This window comes from Corvus hawaiiensis, chromosome 8, assembly GCF_020740725.1.
Source record: "Corvus hawaiiensis isolate bCorHaw1 chromosome 8, bCorHaw1.pri.cur, whole genome shotgun sequence".
NCBI lineage: Eukaryota > Metazoa > Chordata > Aves > Passeriformes > Corvidae > Corvus > Corvus hawaiiensis.
Genome location: NC_063220.1, coordinates 7,432,061 through 7,453,732, shown reverse-complemented (window position 1 = coordinate 7,453,732; position 21,672 = coordinate 7,432,061). Strand labels below are relative to the sequence as shown.

The window sequence follows — 21,672 nt, the reverse complement described above, 5'->3', positions numbered from 1 at the left end:
TAACCTGATCAGCAGAGGATCCACCTGACTGGAGGGATGCTGCCTGGAGAGTTTTGAGCTTGCCTGACAAGGGACCTCAGCATGAAGACACTCTCTAGTTACTGCTTCTTGGAGCATGAACACTCTTCATTGGTACAGCACAAAGCCAAGGGAAAGTTGGGTGCAGGACTAAAGCAGAGCCCTTTTTCTAATTACTGTATCCTTGTGTCTCTCCCGCTTTCAGAGAAATGTCAACCACCCAGCAAGCTTTTAATCTTCAAGCCCCTCTTAAGCTGAACAGAGAGAGTATAAAAGAGGGCCAGCCAAGCAGATCTTGGCACTTGCAGAATGAGATCCATCCACACTTCAACAGGGACAAAGCAGTCTTATTTTGCTGGATGTTTGGATTTTTTTTTACTCCAAAGGGATTTATGGATATCTTATAAGGAGGAACTTCTTGATTCGTTTTGAGTTTTACTCAGATGGAAAAAATTTTAAATTACCTTTGTTTCTGTGGGGGAGGGGAGAGCAATATTATGTCTATTTACTCTGCTAACAGAAGACATCAAAGTAATGAATCATGTAAGGGACTGAAAGGGAAGAAAATAATACAATATTGCAGCATTTTCTATCTTTACTTTGCCTTTCTTGAAAGATTTTTGCTTATTTTGCAGAGACTGCATTAATATTTTTTTCCAGGCTAGCAATTCCCCACACACATATTCTTCTACACCATCAGGTTTCCTCTGCAGAGTACAGCAGCTTCTTTCCCACCTCCCCTCAGACCCCATTTTTTGAATTTTCTGGACTGTCACCATGCCTCACTATTAGTTCATTAAAATGAATGAATACCTGGTTGGTTGGTGGTTTGTTTTTTTTTTTTTTTTCACTTAAATAAATAAACCTCTAGCAATATATACATATATGCATACATTTACATGCTTGTATATACATATATGCATAAAAATCACTCTTCAAATTCAGGCTATTGTGAGGTGAGCTTGTGGGCATGGACCAAAAGGTAGATTTCCAATTTTTTCTGTCCTGCTTGGTATTCTAGAGACACAGGAACTCTCCTGAGTGCAGGTGCAGAGAGCTCAGGCTCACCCTACTACACTGCAAGCATCCTACACCTACTGCAGGGTGAGTCAGGCACGAGAGGTTTTGCACCCACTCCCTGACTCAGTCTCCAAACACAGAATGCAGGCACACCCGGCACTTCTCTAGAAATCAAGTGTCCTTTTCTTAATGTCCTTAACAGCATTACAAAAACTGTGCTGTTGTCCTGGTTTTGCATAACCACAGCAAACCAATCATCTCAAGGAGCTGCCGGAGTGCTCCAAGTGCCAAATTGATATAAATGCCCTGGAGGGACTCAAACCCAGCTCTGTTATCCATAACTGTATAATGCTACTGAGTCCTTCATGAAAATACCCACCAAGTGTGCTTTTAACATGCAAAACTAGAGTCAGGCTGAGAGTGAGCTTGCAGGCTTTTATCTGACCAACTGAATTGTCACCAATATCAGCTACAAGGCTCAGAAAGGGAGGCAGCACCTCTGTTTTCCCTCTCATTTGCTGAATTACAGATGATCACTGGACCGTGGCAGGATGTGGAGGGAGGAAAAGCGCAACATGCAGAGAAGCAGGTGAGGAGGCACCGTAAGTGGCTGTAATAGAATTCAACCATGTCAGAGAGGCGCTGAAAGTCAGATAATTGCAGGAAGATCGGGAAAGAAGAGATGAAAGGAGACTAAGCGAGGGGAAGAGGCAGGGGGAAAAGAAAAGTAAGGGGAAAAAAGTGAGAAAAATGGAAGAGGAGTGTGAGGAATAGAAAAGTTGAAGAAAAGGGCTTCTTCTTCCCCTCTTCCATCTCCTCCCACACATCCCTCCAGTGCACTGCTCCCTGTTAATGCTGTAACTGAGGATGGCTCCCTCCTAACACAAGATGCTGGGCTCCCCCCATCCTGGAGCAGGACAAAATTGGTTGCCTGCACATTTATAACATCTCACCACAGACTTGTCTCTAGTGCTGAACCACGAGGGTGCAGGGTTTGCAGTCAGCAGTGGCACTTGCTGCAGGAACAGTCCACAAGCCTCACACAGAAGCCACTTTTACCAACAGGTTACAGGGGTAAAGCACCTGCAGGTTTTCACGTGCCTTATGGAAAAGGAGCACAGACACAGTGACCCCCTTTCCAAGGTAAATGATCATTAAAAGTGTTCAACAGAATATCATGAAGGAAAATTATTTCCTTGGCAAGTTTCTGATGTTTTCAGGAAATGCAGCAAGCAGCTGAGCTTCTGTTCTAACGTTTCCAGTGGATGAACTCTTCTCTGCACTGACAACGTTTGCATATCTTCACACAGTGTTCTGATACCTGCAGAAGCAGATATCTTTCATATAGACGTGCATGGGTGGTTGCAATTAAATTAAGATTGGATAGGACAGGTGACCAGAAACTGGTCAAGAGGTAAGAACACACCAAGGAAAGCGCATTTGTAAAGATTTGGCTCTCTGAACACACAGTGCTGAAAACATTTTTCAATGTATTTTCGAGGAGATGACCCATGTACTGGAACCTAATTGGATATTTCATTATTATCCTTCAGCTATCCCACAAGAAGAAGTTATTTAAATATGTTATGCAACAATTTTGGGGGTTTTTTGTGTAAAACAGCTGCAGAGAGCAACATGTACTTTTTGCAGAACTAAAGGCAAAAAATTAAGAAGACAACTGTCTTCTGAAGTTAGTTAAGAACTTCTTTCCGGCTATTTGAGCTTCAAAAATGAGCCTCAATGATTTGACCAGTCATTTTGAGTATAATTATTGTGGAGGACAAGAAGCATGCTCTTACTAGTTTCTTTTATCAGCAAAAAATGCTGCCATTCTTTTCTGATCTTTGCACCACATGAATGGATTGATAGCATTATTTCAATAAATAATGTGTCTGTATCATTATCATTCTGGTCAGTGCCTTCTGAATATATCCAGGAAAAAAACCCCTAGTATGCAAATTCAAAACACAGATTATTAAAAAGACCAAACTAATGACTCACACTTTTATTACTAAGCAAAATAGTATTTGCAGTACTGTCAAATGTGATAGTGGCAAATATGAAGCACCCTGTCCTGCATTTACAACAGGATGATATTCTTAAAACATGCCAGTCACCTTTCTCAAGTTTCTAATTGTTGGCTGAAGTGATCAGATCAAGAAGTTCCTCAGAGGTTTGTGCTATTCTAAGACATCACTGGTGAAAGTTTTCTATGGTACATTGACTTTTCTTAGATTTGTTTATGCTCACAACAAAAAAGAACTCTAATGGCTTCTTCTTGGATTTTTTTGCTCTTCTTCTCACTGAGCATTGACAGCCATGCCTGAGAGACTACAATTGTTTCAGAGCTGGATGTGGACTGGGATACAAGTAGAGGCAGCAGACAAATGATAATGAAAGTGAACCATTCAGCATTCTGATGAAGTTGAAAATTAGGATTGTTTACATAAGTCAGAACATATTTGCATTTCCTGACATTTCAGGTCTCTTCTTCCCCTTGATCGAGAATTTGTTATATAACAGATAGATTAATGAATAAAAAAAATAATAAAAAAGCAAAGCATCCTGCCATCTCTGTTAGTGGTACCTACAGTTTGGCCAGATTGCTTCCCTGCTCTTAGCTCTGTTTCAAGAACAGATTTGGTGATACATACACCAAGATAAAGCTTTTCAAGAGCATTCAAAACTGAATGTTTAAATACTTTACACAGGCCCAGTTGATATCTTATACAGAGTACAGGCAGACTCACATCTTGTATTTCTGAGTAAGAAGCATTCATAAACCATTTTATGAACATATTTTCAGGAAACCTTTGGAACTTTTACCCCTTGTCTAAACTAGCATTATGAAAAGGCTTTAATAGGTGTAATAGGCATGCAAATAACAGTTTCTAAATTATCTGGCTTCACAGTAGGCAGAACATATTTTCAAATTATTCTGCCATTTAGATACTCTTTCTGATTACAAAATGAAATAGAAGTTATCACAGTAAGAATTACACACCTACTGATTACTGTTTTAATTATTCTAAATGTATCTGGAATTACTATAAGGACTGATATTTATCAGTGCCAGTAGTTTCAACAGCAAGGAGGAGATCTCCCATTTCATTCCTGCCCTGCCCAAGTCCCTGTTTTCCTGCAGGACCAGGAGAACAAATCTCACCAATTTCCTTTAAATGCAAGTCACAGAGAAAAGTCTGTGACAACAAGTCACAGAGAAAAGATGTCTTTCAGTGCCTTATAGGCTGGGATAGCTTTGGTGCCAATTCCTCCTCTTCATGACAGCAGTGAGGGAAGGTATTAAACCACCAGCAGTTTAGAGAGCCCAGGAGGTTGTAACACCAACGTGAGGTGACTCTCAGCAACACATCCAGCTTGCTTGACGTCCACAGGACCTAAGAGCTGCACACACGGAGTCTGTCCCAGACCCTGCAGGCATCTGCCCACCCATTTCCTTGTACCAGTGTTCCCCCTCACCTTCATAGCCAGGTCTCACTGAGCCTTGGAAGAGCCAAAACTTTTTAATTTTGACATTCTAAAGCAAAAGAAGCCACCGTTTATTTACAAATAAATCCATTTTCATCCCAGTGCTGGCTGCAACTTCAGGGAGAGATTTTTACCAAGCTTTCCTCTGCTACATTGCAATGGAGAAAGCACAACACCAGACTCACGAAGCTAAATTAAACAAAATACCATTAAAAACTTAACTGCTGGGACAACATTAGATCAAAACTGATCAAAGAAAAACACAGTCAGGAGAGAAGTAATGGCATTAATTTAACAAGTTAATTCCAGAACACTACGACCCAAATAACAGGGAGAAGTCTCTATATAAAACCCTCTCTCCAATTTCACACTGACAGTTTGGCAGAAAACACACGAAAGATACTGTAACTCTACTAATTAACAAGACCTGTGTATAGGCAAGGCAATACATACAAGTAAAAATACTAATGGGACAACATGGAAATAGAAAATGGGTTGTTCCGAGCCTACACATACCCAGCTTTCATAAACTGCAGCAGCATCAGCAGTGAAGGTGCTGAATGCAAGTCAGACTGCTCTGATTTAAATCTACTCCTGCTGTGGTCAGTAGGAAACGTGTCTCCAGATTCCCCAAAGCCATGGAGCGAAGGGCACTGCTCACCTCCTCACCTCTGAACAACACTTGAGCACATCTGAAGTGCTACTGCAAAAAGCTTAAGACCAGCAGTGGAAATCTCATAAACAAACTTCAAAGTAAATATTTTACCAGGCATAAGTAAGTACTTATTAAGATTTAGATCATATCTTCAGTGTCCTTGACATTTTACAATAGTGTTTATCTCTCTTGTTTGCTAATTCACAGAATTGGATAATCTACAAGAAATTTACACATTAGAAATGAGCAGGATTCTCAGGCACGACTACATAAATATGAAATTAGCACAACAATGCTCTAATATAAACATACACAATGCTAAGTGGGAGCAAAGCATTTCCTGAGGGCAGAGGAGGCCCTGTATGCCACTGGATAAGCGCTGTGTGACAACCTGCAGGGACCCCACGAGGGGAAAGGACCCAGTTTGTCCCGAGAAGCAGGGCTGTGCACTGCCAGAACACACAGGGACAGAGGCTGGGAATTAGGTCAGTGAATCAATGACCCCCCAGCGGCATCAGCCCAGCACTCTTCTCAGGGGAGGGGAGATAAAACAATTTCAAGGCTAGACCAGCTCTATGAAGATAGTGGGATTCTGTCTACAATGTGGATTCCTTTTTTTTCCAGTGAATTAAAAACACATGAGTAGTCTGTGCACTGTGACTATTTATAAAGTACAACGTGAAGCTTGTATGCCCAATTATTAATACTCACATGTACAGTGAAATTAAATCACATTACAATGAAAAATTCTATTTTTACCCAGTCACTAATGGGACATAAAAATCAGAATGAGACATCATTTTGTAGAGACACCCAGTGTTTCCAACAAAAATCTGTAAAAATTAAGCTGGGGCTTTAAAGACTCCTCCATAATGCGAGGGAGTAGCTGTGAACAGTTTTAGAGAAGGCACACACTGTAAGCAAATGAGGGCTCTTGTTACTCTGTTAAGGATGTCAGAGGCATTTGATTTTTTCCAACTCATCCTTTTCCTTAGTGGGTATTCTGACCCTTAGTCCTGGCAAATCCATCAGCACCAAAAAGTTCTATCTAGTACCTCATTAATCACTCCCCTGCCGTGTGCTATCTTACCTGCAGATGTAATTCTTCTTGCAGGACTCTTGTAAATTCAGGCAGTTTGGTTTCTCCCTGTCCTCATATGAACACACAGGAACAATAGTCTGCCGTCTCCTTTCTGTACAGGCTACGTCTCGACAGGAGCAGAAGAGCATCCCGTAGCTGTGCTTTGGGGGGACCTTGTCAAAAAATAGCCGGAGGGCCTTATGACATTTCCGCTTGTTACAGATTTCATTAGACGTGCTGCTGGTGCAGGGGGTTATGTAAGCAGATCTGAACCTCTTGCAGGTATCATTTAGGTTACAAGCTTTGGCTGCATCCAAGCAATTGTTCCCCTTTGAAAGTACTGGCTCCACTAGAAAAAACAACATAACAGCAGTGAGAAACGAGTCATATTTACACTGTGCTTTGTGGTTATTTCACTGTTAACGAGATCCTGAATACATATATTTGTTACATACAAAACTTTCAGTGCCAGATGCTGGGACCAGTCCTTCTGTTTCTTGGGATAATGGTTTAACAAGTGAACAAGAGCACAGGCATGCGGTGAGGGCAGAATGCTGGCAAGCAAATGACACTCTTGACAGGCTGTACTTCATCTTCTTTGTAGCAGACATGCAGGGCGAATATTGGGTAAGACTTGGTCTCACTAAACAGCTCTTAAAATCCTTGGTAAATTGGAAAGCCTATGTCTGGCACAAGAACACAGCGAGAACATGGGCTCCTAACTCTGGTTTTGTAAAGCTCTGACATTTCCCATTTTTTTTTTCCCTTGAACAAGTTAAATGACATGCCGTGTCAAGCCCAGGTGACATTTAAAAGTAATCTGTGTACTGTGCAGAAAGTAAAATAGACATACCCATTACTACATTTTTTGCAGTCTGAGAACAGCCCACCCAGCTAGGAGGGAAGTCAGGTGCAGCCCCACGACCAGGAGCTTTCTAAGGCCACCCACAAGGCCTGCAAGCTCCATGCTTAGGTAAAACACTGCTACAATATCTACAGATGCCGCCTGAACCCTGGAAAATTTATGAACTTTACAAGCTTTGAAGAAGCTGACATAAAATTAAAAGGTGACTGTGAAAGAAACATTTTAAAACAAAGAATATATCCCCTTCTCACACATACACATGTACACACTACAAGAAATTACAGGAAAAATTAAACTCAGATATAAGTTAAGGCTATAATTACACATTTAATTTTGCAATACATTATCCAGATATTAAAACCCAATAGATGCTTTGCTTGAAAACTAAGGCAACTGGCGAAATTCAATTAAGAATAATCATAACGCTACTTTGGATATTAGGAATGCCAACATCACAGATCCAAGAAAATACATTAATTTCTCACAGCTACAGAATCTGCAAGCTGAACAAAACACTTTGCAAATATCTAAAATCTGCTGCAACCTCTTGCAGGGGGCTGGCCAAAGAGAAAACGCTTCAAACGATCCAAAGCTCTAAGTTACTCCTAAGAAAAGGTTTTTTTCCCTAGATCTTTCACCTTTACCCAGAAACTCAGTCCAAGGTCCTTCTATAACTCAATGCCACTCATCTCCATTCTTCTATCACTCTGCCTCCCACTCCCAGATCAGGACATCAACCTTTTCTCCTTTTCCACGGCAGGAAAACACGAAGCAGCTTGGCTGAGATGCTGCACTGAGGTGCTGTATTTGTTGGAACACACTGTGCCCAAGATGGGCCTTGGCTGCTTGCACACACTTCCCATTATTCAAATAGACCACCTTCAACTGTCCCATGCATCTTATGTACCCCAAAATAACACAGAGCTAAGGAGCACTACATTTGTGTTTCCCTCTAGCAGCGTGCTTAACTATGTTCAGTGGGTTTGTGCATTTAACCTTTATAATGTAACAATCATGCTCCAAGTCCTTCCCAATCTCAGCTGCTTGCACAATAAAATGGCAACTTTTTGCATCTTATCTTCATAAATTACAAACTTGTAAACATGCAACATTTGACTATAAATTAAGAGACAAGCATTTCTTATAATAGCATGCTACAACAGATTAAGCAACACCAGATGCAGAAGAGATGAGATGCCCAAAATACAACCCCCTCATAAAATGGTAACATTTTTATATAAAATGTTATACTACATTAGCATGCAACTATAATATTAACTATGAACTCTCAAGGTTTTTTTTACATAGTATATAGAATTATATGTTTAGTACAAATATAATTACTATGTAATCTGCAGGGCATATAATTATGCAATATATGAATAGTATATGCTAATTACTATGTGATTGCAGAGTAATTACATGGTTATTTTTGCCTGGGAGTCAACTGCTGAATTCCACTCTTTAAAACAAAATTCTGTGGAACAGCTTCGAATGGGGTATTGCAATATGAACAAACTTCAGCTTACTTATTGGTATATGCTGCTGCAGAATTGAAAAGCACTGTGAATACCAGCACCTCAAAAATCAAAAGGGACAGGTTAATCAATCTTGTTTAAAAGGCAGAACATAAGCCAAGTCACTGACAGTGCAAAGAGCAGCCAAAGTTATCTTGGGTGAGAGTTGAATTAGGTGCAAAGTGCTCACAAACGATAGTTATGCATATTCATATCTGTCATTCAATTTATATCTGCCCAAGACTCACATATCTCTACATGTCAGCTCTGAATACAGACTGCTTTTGGGGGGTTTTGTTTTTTAAACCTGCCCTGGCTGTAAAGTGCCCCTTGACTTTTCTGTTTTGATAAATATATCTCTAGCTATTGTTTCTGGCATACTTGTTATAACATTATACAAATTATTTTTACCTTTTAAAACCAAGATTAAATGTAAAAGAGATGCATCAACTTCATCTGAATTAAACCAGACTGTCTAAATCAATTCTTCTCATTAATACCAACTTCTCTTAAGCTTTTAAATCATATTCTAATGCAAAATTGACAATCTGCAACACATTTAATGCTTTGTTTTTATTGCAAAAACGCAACATCATTATTCCTAAGTCCTGTGGTAACTACAAATTAACAATACAGGGAGTGTTCCTGAGGATTACTTATGCAGCAGTAATTTATAAGGTCAAAATTCCACCCAGCTTCTGTTCCGCAACGCTTGAATTAATAAGACAGTCAGAAGTTTGGCTCTTACCAGGTACTGACTACTTTAAAAGCAAATGGATCTAATCCAGAGCTACTCTTTATGAGAGAATCCTTTGGGAAAGGTTTGTGTAAGGAGAACCTTTTTCGGTTTTCCCCTCTCTTGGGGCATTAGGATACGGATTGGGGGCAGTCAGGACAGGAGGAGCCTGGGACAAGTAATGATTTCTTTGCACCACCATTTCCCAACCCAGAGCTTCCTCTCTCCCAAATCTGCTTTGCCTGAGCCCATTCTGGAATTCTCTGCCAAACCACACAGCTCTCCACTCTTGCCAAATCACCACCGCCTCCGGGGAAGTCACTTCCAGGCAGGTGATAGGTGACGCCTCATGGCTGTGAGCAAGGCCCTGGGTCCCGTCTGCAGCACGGGGCCCAGGAGAGCTGAGGATGTTGCTCTGATGGGGTGCAGGCAGAGCCCAGGCAGAGCCCAGGCAGAGGCAGGAGCTCTCCCTTGGTGGGAAAGCAGCAGCTCCAGATGCCTGAACCCACCCTCGCACCAGGCAGCTGCTGCACAGCACACACACAGACTCTGGGGCAGAACCCCTGGGTACTGACACTGACTTGCCTTTACCTGCACCCCCAGCTCTTCTACTGCACATGTGACACGTTTTCTGATTATTTTTACTGGTGAAAAAGCAGACCTTGTACTACGTAAGGTCCAACCACTTCAAAGTTTGTTACCTCCTGCATCTCACCCCACCCTGGCCCAACACTTCTACAGCTGCAGCAGTCCTGGACTCAACCTCCCACAGACCACAGAAAGAAGACAGCCAAAAGCTCCAGTCTTTTATTCAGAGGTGCTCCTAAAGTTTTAATAGGGCTTCCTCTACCTTGTTTGATCTTCCTCATGCTTCACCCTCTTTCACAGTCTCTCCACCTTAATCTTCAATTTCCTTGCACCTCCATTTCTATTTCATTTCTGCACCTACTGTGTCTCCTCAACTCCTGTTAACCCATCCCATGGTGCTCAAGAAGGGATTCTCAATGGATACTGGGAGCTTTTTATTTGTGCTCCCACCAGACAGAAGGAGCACAAGGAATATTAGTTGTTCTATAAGATTCTTATTAAGCAGCAAAATGGACACTTAGTTTTCAATTTTCTTACAGCACATAAAAAGCAATTTACTGAGGTTGTCGTTAAAATTACCATTACTATTTGCAAGTAATTAGCATTAGTAGGTTTTCAAGTGGATATAGTGAAGGGAATGCTGTAAAGAGAGCAATAAATGTTAATGTGATGGAAGGCAAAATTACAAAGTGATAGAGGTGACCACATGGGTATGGGCCTTCTCCAACACAGGTGCAGAATATGGCATATAGGAACCAAAACCTGACCAAAACTGAGAAGAGATCCATGATCCCACTTTAACAAAAGTGCTGCTATGGGGTTCAGCAAAGTACTTTTGCTTTGTAAGAAGAGCAGATTAAAAAATAAGGAAAGCATAGCAAATATTGTCATCTGCATTTTAATGGATTAAAATAAACTACCATTTTCCTGGACAAATTATTTCTAATCCCAAAGGGTAGCCAAAAGCTGAGTCATCCCCAAAAAAATCCTGAGACTGATATAAAGTGTTATTCTGAAGTTCTCTTCTGCTCAGCATTTAGAGCACAGGTGGCCTGTTTCAAACCTTTTCCATGATCTTAATAAGCAGGTGACTTAAAAGCTCATACATTATCAGCTATGACCAGGGCTTTCAGAGTACTACCACATACAGCAAGATGCATGTTGAAATTACAGTTGATGGCACCAGATCTGAGATGAGACTGATTCCTGTGTGCCTGTGAAAGGTACAACCAAAGCTACAGCAACAGAAAGACACAAAAATGCCTAAAATGAGAATTCAGCTTCCTAAGACCAAAGCTGAAACATTTTATATTCCTGGTTAGTCATTAAGTCTTTGATCACAAAAATTGCCTCCGTCTCTAGAATTGTTTTCTGAATACCCCCATAAATCCGCTTGAGGAGATAAATACTATCTCCTGTGCAAGCCATTTAGAGATTGGGAACAATCATGTTGCTTAGTATGAACCAAAAAGCATGATTTGGAAGTGTTCATCTACCATGTTATGTTTGGAAGCGTTCAGCTACTGTGTTATGTACAACTGCTGTGTCTGAAGTCTTTCCCAACACTCCCTGGCCTTTGTTTTTATGAGACTCCAGTGGTGAATCGTCAGCTGGGATCTTGCAGACTTTGGTTCAATGCCTTCCATGACATGAGAGTCTCAGAAACACTGCTCTTATTTCCCAGAAGAGCTCTCAAACCATCTCACTGTGGAGGGTTCTCAACAAGGAAATGGTGCCTATTGCAAAACAAAGAGGGAGCAAGGTGGTTCAGCCCAAGAAGGAGAGCTCTCCCCGGCAGGCAGATTGCTGGGTCCTGGCTGGCACCCAGGAAAGAGAGTTATTTCTCTTATAAGAGCAATGACTGGAAACCATCCCTGAAGAAGCCTCTATAAGCCTGCAAAGGCACAATCCCACTTGTACTCCCTACTTCTAATCCCTTCCAAAAATACATAACCCTTTCTTATACCACATCTCCTTCCCTTCCTTCTAGACCAAGCTACTGCCAAACCCACGAGGTACCCTCCCAGGCTTTCTGAAATCCCACAGAGATAAGCAGAGACCAAAGACACCCCACGTGCTAAGGACTGTTCTGATCACTACCTTAGTGACTGAAGCACCACAACATCTTGCGCGGGGTGCCCATTAAAAGAGTGGCTGTCTACCCCCAGGAGCACACACTGACTACTGCATGGACAGATGCACCTGCCTGAGGCTGGGAGTCTGGCTCCTCAGGTCCAAAGTCTTCCAACAAAGCTCAGTTTCTGTATTTCTGTACACCTTTCACTAGACCAGGTTGCTCAAACCCCATTCAACCTGGCCTTGTACACTTCCAGGGATGCGGCAGCTGGTATTTCTCTGGGCAACCTGTGCCAGTCCCTCACTATCCCCTTAGTCAAGAGTTTCTTGTTTCTTTTTTATTTGCTTGCTTGTTGTTAAAACAGTTTTCTCTGTGTACTTTATAAAGATTCGGAGCATCTTGCTAAGGTTTTTAGATATCACCTGGAAGCAGAGGCTTCTGACTTTCAGGTGGATGGATGTATCTCTTGGTCTGTTCCTGGGAGTTTAATTCTATGAATGGGGCCACATTCTCTAAATGCTGTGGGGTTTTTTGTCCAAGATCACCACTGGATCTGGGCTCTAATACTCAACAGGGCTCTTGCCTATATTTAGACTTAGATCCTGCTTCAGTTGACCAGTACCTGGTGCATTTCATTGACAGTGCAAATAAAGGTTGCAGTGAAATTGCAACTCCTGTGCTGAATATGTATTGATTAAAAAGGGGGGAAATTATACCTTACCATTTCTTTAATACTTTAATTCTTTACTGGGGAGGAATGGGGAAAGGCTGAGCAGGGAACTCTGAGGGGGCAGAGCCCTGGGGATTGACTGAGGGACATCTGCTTGACTTACAGGTTATGTAAGAGGAAAGTCTTATAAACCTACAGTGATCTGGATTAAATTTTAGTTTCAAAAGGGTAGAGAGGGAAAGGAAACCCTGCTCCCCAGTGTTAACAACACTGTGCTGTACACTGCTGAAATTCTGTCTTCACTCACAAATACCCTAATCTATCACCTTTCATTTCTGTTACAAATCTAATGACAGGTTATGCCGGGGTCCCTAATTTTCCACACGGCACTGGGGACAGCAGTTGTACTTTATATTCATGCCAGCACAGTTAAATCTATTTTGTTCACTGCAGCTATTCTGAATTTTCAATAGTTGAAGTTATGAATTTGGCTCTTTAAAGCTACTGTTACTTCTGTCCAAAGTATCTCACTTAGGAGGCAGAAAAGCATCAATAAAGTCAGAGGCTGCTAAACAAAGAAACTACAGTTGTTGCAAACTGATCCAGCCACTGTTTCTCACATTACTGCACCAATGATTTCTGTTCTACCCTAAAGAGTTTTAGGGTGTAAAGATCATTTTAACCTATCTACACTGCACTAACACCAGGGATGGATTACGCATGACTGAGGCCATGTACAGCATACATTTCTTTCTGAGGGATTCAGTCATTCCACATACAATTCAAACTCTGTACTGAGTGAGAGGCTGGGTTTGTGATGTGGAAGGCTATCACCAGAGTTTCAGCTGAGTTCTTCTAATTAATTTCCCCTTAAAAATAGTCAGAGTGCAAATGTGTTACTGTATATCTCTTGTTTTATACAGTTCAGTATTTTACTATTAGCTAAATACTAAGTCAACAGAATTAGGAAAGAACCAGCAGACACAGAAATAAAGAATACATCTGTGAAAACATTCAAACCTACATGGTTGCCATGAGAAGTGATTTACTGCACACTAGTTCTCAAGACACAGGGAGGGACTGTTTTGCCAAAGTCATGCCAATTTACAGGGCAACTTTCAGCATTTCTTTTTATTACTACGGAATTGAATTCACAACTTGTTTCCTCTTTTCCTCAGACTTGATTAATTACCATGTTAACATAACTACTATTCTCCTGCTTATAATGGGCTCCCTCTAAAGTGCTGCCCCAGCAAAATAAACCAGGAGACAGCTTCTAGCTCTTTGCTCTAGCATTGCAATCCTTTCTAATCTCACTATTTTTCAAATTTATGTCCCATTCCAATAAGGCTTGTGTGAATATTACAGCAAATCAGATAATACAAGGTTATGACCCTTGTAATTGATCCTTCAAGGTTCTCTTTTCCTTTTTTTTCCAGCTGACGTGGTAAAAATCACATTTAGCTGTGCTTGTTGACACTTGAGAATTCACTTTGTTGGCCATATACACTGTTTCAGAGAGATCACATTACATAATGATGTATTTCTAGTGCTTCATTTCTTCTATACCTACAACCCCATTAAGCTGTAAGCAAACCTCTCATGGGGCTGTAAGACTGCAAGTATCAAGGGGGCAATGCTCCCATCCTGTTCAGAGGGAGCACGGTTGGAGTAGTGTATTATGTGAGGATAACAGGGTTAAACATTAGCTACTACTTAAATAGTTTCAAATAAATAATAGCAGCTTAAAATAAAAAGTTAAATTTCCATTTGTAGAAAAATACACATTTAAATGAACACAGACCATGTATCCCAGCACTAGGAATCATTTTTCTGGAGCAATGGTTTCTGTATCACACAACCTCTGGAATAAAGTGATTAATTGGACTGTCTCAGTAAATGCGATCATTACACTTTTAATTAACCTTTTCAACCTCTAACACCTTTTCGTTTTGTTATGCATTAGATTTTTACAGTTTTCCAGTTATTATGCTTGACTACACTTAAAACAATGTGGAGTTCTGTTAGAAAGATAAGAAAAACAATTGAAACAGCTCCTACTGTTCTAAAAGGAAAATGCCACTGATACTGTCATCATCAGGGTAGTTATAAATCAGGTGGAGGACAGACATTTGGAACTCTGTGGCTATGTTCCCACCTAATTTTTGTTTTGGCAGCACACTGTTATTTAATGGCTCTGGCTACCAGGAAACTAGCTTTTGAAAATTCTTTCTCAACCTAGTTATAATTACTCCATATAAATCATACAATGATCAATTATAATAATCTTAGCTTCATCCATTATTTAAACTTAGCATTTGAATCTACACAGCAGGAGTGCAGGAAATTCCAAAGTCCCTTCTCTGCTCACTCACAACTGCTTTATTCCTGAAGCCATGCCAGCTACAGAAAAGAAGGGGCCAGATACGCTCTTAGCTATGACATCGAAACCCGAACTAACCACAGATTTCAGACAAGCAGCGGCTTCTGGCTTGGTTTTTGGCTGCTTTTTTTCTAACCACACTATCTTACAGTTGGGGAAACTAAATTCAACATGAGATTTTGCATTCTTTACTTTGGTGGACCAGAATCAGAGGAATTCTGCAATTATATACACTGACAGCACAGAATATTCTTACTTTACAATGGCCTAGGTTTTCCTCACATAGATGCATATAGACACATTTGAATACACACATATATATGTACTAGAATGTTTCAGTACTATGTGCCTTCATGTCTCATCTCACAAGATAGCTACTGTACATTTATTAATCAGCATGAGGAAAAAAATAAAAATGTTTTTGTCTAACTTAAGGTTGATCCTAAGATACTTGAGCTCAGTGTGATACCAACACTAAGTCTGATGGAACAAGGAAAGAAGCTTAAATGAACTTTCACAAAGGCTCAAGCAAAACATCCAAACCTTTTTCAGAAAAACTTCAGAACTATAACTGGATTTTGAAATAGTAACAAGGATTTTTAGAGCTATTTAATAAACTGACTATATATTTTTGATTATGCAAAACATTTAGCTAATTATTATTACTTTTTTGCATCTTGTCCTATTTCAGTCAGCCATAATATTTGCTATCCAATGTAAAGACAGTGTCCGTTTTGAGGTTTAATGTTTTTAAATTTCCAACACATATTTTAGTGTTTCAACTACATGCCTAGAATTGCTTTGTCAATAATGCTATATTTTTCTGTGCTTCTCAGCTAAGTCTGCCCAAAGCCCCTCAGATTTTGCAGCATTTAGGCTGAAGCAGAGAAAGGAGATGACAAGGAAGGAGACCTTGTCAGGGCAGGAAGGAAATTCTAGAAATAAAAGGTCTTGTATGTGATAAAACAAGTATTCATATCTGATCTCAGAATCACAAGGTTTTTCAGTAAATCCACAGCCTCTCCAAACAGCTATCCAGTATTCCCAATGCATCCCTTTAAAATTTTTTCATGGTATGTTATCTAGCACTTTCTGCAACATAATTCCCCTGTTTTCTTCCTAAATTTACTCCTTTCCTCTTAACAGTGGCTTTTTAATTTCTTGACGACTCTCCTTCTCCCATCACTCTACTCATCTTCAAGTTAGTCTCCCTGATATTCTTTCTTCACAACTTAAATCACATTTTCTTGATATCAAAAGTTCTGGTATTTATTCTCAGATTGGGGGGGGGGGAGGGGGGGGGTGAAGAGGGGGGAAGAAGAGGTTATTAAAAAACCCCCAAATCATTGCCCAAGAGTTTCTGTATGAGTTGTACTCAGGAGATTGCTACAGACAGACAAAACCTGCTAATGCAAGAGTTGCTGAAGCATGGCTTACTCCAGCCTCAAGCAGTATTGGTGTAGGTAGGGATGGTTTACACGCATTGACTGTCTACTGCAGGAGTATATATTAGCTTATCTTTGACAGCAGCTTGCTCCTGATGGCTATAACCTGAAAAAAAAAAAGTCAAAGTATATAAAACCTTAGTAGAAAAATTATCCTGCTTATTCTGTGGTATTACTCTTTCAGAAGGAAACCAAGAGAGGACAGTGGGCTGCAGAAGTGATTGTGAATCCAGTCTGACAAGAGCAGCTGATGGGATAACTCAGGAAACAGTTAAAAGCAGAGAAAGGGGAAAGATCCTCTCCAAAATAACAAGAGGAAAGCTCCATCCTTCCTAGATGGGAGATTCACAGATGTCTCAATGGTCATGACAAAAGCCCACCAGCACAAATGAAAGAAGAGGCTAAAACCACAGTGAGAGCAGGGGTGACAGACAAGGGGCAGATGCTCAATTAGTGACAGCAGCAGCAGGGGTGGGGTAGAGGGTGCCATCCTGGCACTGGAGAGAGCAATAGAGACAGAGAATAGCAAAACCCACAGCAGCCGGGGAGGCACCAAATCACTCCCCCCGCCAGCCCCCCACCCCTTCTCTGCTACCAGTGAAAACCATTCGAGGCAATTATCTGGCCTATCGACCAAACAATACGAGCCTCATTCCATTAATCCACCACCAGCTGCTCTTCTTTTCTCTATCATTTGGTCCCAACGAAAAACTGTTGAATATAAATAAATTCACCACAGTGTGAAGAGGGCAGAAATGGTAACTCTTGTCTGTTCATGGATTTGGTTATGTGAGCTTCAGTCACTGTGCTGCTGCTGACTTCATCTGAAGTCTCATTGCTGAGCCCAAGAGCCAGTGACAAGGAGATGTGTGCACTGAGGCAGGTGTACTTAATGGATCAAGGGAAACAAGATACTTTGGAAATAAGTAACTTCAATGATACTGCCCTGGAGATTTAATAATGATTGTGACGGTCCCCATCCTACTGTGTGCCCAGAAGATAAAACAGTACAAAATGAAGGTGAGGCAGCTGTGTATGATAAATGTCACTTACCAACAGTGCAGCTGGGGGTTTGTTAACTTGAGATCTCTATGGTATTTAATAGATTACAGCACACTAACAATTAGACCACTGACTACTGTCTAATCTAAATTACCTTTCACTTTCATTTATACCACGTACAACATGTGGCAATAGACAGAAAGCTTCTTTCTGTTTTGTCTTTGGTGTTCTTGGCTTTCCCCTGTTCTGCACAGATCCCTCTCCTGATATAGTCTGGTTACCTTTCCTTAGCTCTTATAAATGGCCAATATATCTTTTTTTTTTGCAAACATAAAAATATGGTTCTTTCGGAAAAAAGGCAAAGAGAAAATAAAATTATTTTGACTTGTTAACTACACTGCATTTGTGTCTCCTTTTCGAGGTGCTGCCCCTATGCTTCTGCTGTCATTTAGTGCCCAGTTTGAAGCTCACTGAACATAGTATTTTGACTTCCTTTTGCTTCAAAAACCTCTGAATCCAGGTTTTACACCCAAATTTATCTTGTCTTTTAAACCCATTTAGATCAACTGAACATTTGATTAAGTGCTATAGGCAACTGGACATCAGCTCATACATCAGCTTATACTCTCCATGGCTCCATTTTTAACTCTAAAATACATATAGAATATACTGGGTTTTATTTTGCACACATGTTTGCAAATACGGGAATGCACAGGTATACAGGACAAAAGTAAACACAGCTGAAAGAGAAAAGCAGTGTTATAACAAAATTAATTATTTTGGTGTTCAAATACTTAAGTCAAATGAATGTCTTCCTAATTAGCGAGGAGTGAGCCTCACTAAGTAAAATGACAACACTATTTACATTTAAATAGTCTATTTTATTCAGAATCACTTCACACACATGCACACTACTGAACTGCAGCCAATTCTGCAGTGGAGAATAATAACTAAACAGCAGCAGTAGCCCTGTCCAAGAGGCACTGGAGAGACATGGAGAAGAGATGAATCAAGAGTGTATAATGCTCCTGTAATCAAAATTATAACATTTACCCAAATACCTTTTTTTTCATTCTCTTTTCAACATTCATATTCCTGACACTGATCAGGTAAAAAGTGTTACTGCTGCCAGGAATTCCTATCTTGAGACTGACATCCCAGTTCACATCCTGTTAGGATGCTTGTGCAGTATTGACTTAAATGGATGGGTCTGAAATAGTAATTGACTAGTGATGTATGGCTTCCAAACAGGCAAATTATGTTTAACATGTCTCAGTAAGTGAAGAACCCATTTCAAGACACCATTATTATTCAACACTATTAATGTATTAACACATTCCCTTCCTGAGGGTGCAGCCAGTGCAGGGCTGCAGAGGGAGCAGCAGTGCAGCTCCCAGGAGTTGTACAGTGTCACTCCTCTGGCCCACAACACTGCCCACTGGTCACTCCATGACGTGGGGACATGGAGACTACAGCTCCTGACCCTCCTTTCGTAAACGCAGCTCTGGCTCATGACTGTAGCTCTGAGTCACTGAGGCCATGGCTGCAGAACCTTTGTATTGTTAATTTCTGCCTGCAAACCTTGATGCTTAATCAAACTGAGCTGAAAACGTTGGTGACCTTCAGCTTCCCAGTCTTTTTCTACTCTTTCTCTTGAAGAATTGATTCAGTAACACTGCTAGGAAAATGCTGAGAGATGGTTAAAGTACTTAGAGCCAGTGTCCCTCACAAAAAGGCTGATGAGGAGTTTCTTCTCAGCCCTGTTGGAGACAGATCAACACAATCCCACATATATTTGCTCTTTGTTTTTATTTACTCGTTCCTTCATCCCCATCAAAAACACAAGAGTTTGTTTATATACCTGATTAGTGTCAACAGCATTATTTTACTTTTGAATACACTTAAAAATGCATACATTCAGTTAAAAATAGTACTCATATTACAGCCTGAGAGCTAAACTAAACCTGCATCTTGAAGCTAGTGATGTTCTAACATTATTGCCATGTGTTAGAGAGACATAAAACAACAGAGCCCCAATCCCAGAAAAAGCACTACACATGGAAGCCCTGAACAGAGAACAGAATCTCAAAATTCATTACACGTTGGATACACACACATTTCTCAATCAGCAGCAGCTCCTGCTCTCCAAGGCCCTCCTACCACTGGGAAAACTTTCACATGTCCAGCTAAGTGCACGTCCAATACAACAGCACAGTTCCCTCTGAAATTCAAGAGCATAAGAAAGAATGATTAAGAATGCTATTGAAATCAACACCAAAACTTCAAATAAAATGAATCATGATTAGCTGTTGAAACTAGAATGATGCAGAAAGGTGAAATATCCACAATACAGCAGTGCACCAGTAAATAAATAACGTACCAAAGTCCCACATATTTGACATTTGAAGAACAAAACTATCCATCAATGTCTTGGCACGGATCGATCAAACAGAATGCTGCTGACGAAAATCTAATAGTATGATGGTAATAATGTAGCCATAAAGCCTCTACTCTGTAATTGACTGCTTCCACTTCAAGCTAACATGTCTAAAAGAGTGACTAATGTTCACCTAAAGATTTCACTTGCATTGAATGACAATCAGCTACACCTCATGCTATTCTCCATAGATTGCTTGCGCTGGGTAATTGCTGAGGGAGAGGAGCCAGAGGGGAAATATTCTTCTTAACTAAGGAAATTTATGTGAAGAATGGTATCATAATCTCAAAGGAAAATATAGTTTCCCATCTGATTTCAAAACACAACACAATAATCCAGCCATAACATTCCTTTCCTAAAGCAGAAGCATCAGTGGTGACTCCATAAACAGGGCAGAGTAGGTTTTATATTTAAAATAGGTATTTAAACTTTCAACAAGATTTTAAAAATACACTGTATGCTTCCCAAAATTACAGCCCAAATTCTTTGAATAAAGAACATATTTCTCAGAGGCTACAGATAGATTGTATGCTTTGGTCAGAATTTCCATTTCACTGAAAGTCAATAGAGTTAATTAGCATTATAAACTGAACAGAACCATACCCTTCAATGACATGTCTTTATAACTTACTTTTGTGATCTTACAGAGCAGACTATTTTACAAATAGTGTGAATTAATACACAGTTCATGTAGATCCAGTTCAAGAGACTAAGATGAATTTAAGCTCATTTTTGTACTTTGCTAAACAAACCCTGAAAATTTAAAGAAACAGTTTGGTAGGCTTTTAAAATTTTTTCAGGCCAGAATGAGAAATTTAAATTTCCTTTGTAAGTTTCACTGAATATAAACATATATTTATAATTAAAATGTTTGGAACTCTTTAAAGGACCATGACTGTTACTCAAATTGCTCTGTTGCCTTTGATACATACTTAAAGGTAATTGGCTAGTCTTAGTGATGTATTTTTAAAGAGCTACCTATTGATTAATAATGTTTCAGTATTAATATAACCACTTTGTATGGATCAAGAAACATCAATAGCAGAAGCCCATATTTATCCACAAATTAACTGGATATAGATCTGTTGCTTTAAGCAAAATGGGGTGCATTCACTCATTGTTTTACAAGAGTAATAAGATAACCGTAAGAGTGAGAATTAAACCAAAATTTGGGTTTATATTTCAGCTGCATACATTAGATAAAGTTCATTTTTTCTGCTCTTGCAGAATGCATGAAAAAAGGACATAAAAGCAAAACTCCCAACTGCAGGAATATGTGGTACTGTAGTTTTGTACTTTTGGGCCTTCAGGTCAAATGCTGGACAAAATGAAATGTACAGTACTAACAGACGTGGCTTTTTTTTTCTTTAATCCAGTTAAAATGGATTAAACCAGTAAATGATCTTGTAATTGAACCATATAACCAGGCCCCTTACAGCCCCACTCTTCCCACTGTCACCAAACAGGTTCCATAAGGACACAGAGGTTTGCTGATTTATAAAGACATTTGAAAAGAATGTCCTGGCCTGTGATGAAGAGCCAACACAGAATTATAAAAACTGCATCAATTGATTTGCATAAGAAATGGCAGAAAAAGAGAGTGTTGTGCCTTCCTACCACAAACATGAATAAATAAATTAGGGAATGCCTCCTTTTAGGTAGCTGACCAAGCAGTTCAAAACTTGTGCA

General features: G+C 40.0%; 1 protein-coding gene across 1 annotated transcript in view; it reads right to left on the bottom strand.

The window, feature by feature from the left end:
- The window catches only part of GFRA1 (GDNF family receptor alpha 1), a 137,496-nt gene that overhangs the window by 48,880 nt on the left and 66,944 nt on the right, over nucleotides 1-21,672 (bottom strand). The window contains 1 exon segment of the mRNA XM_048311413.1: nucleotides 6,273-6,612. Coding sequence (XP_048167370.1) covers nucleotides 6,273-6,612 — 340 coding nt within the window.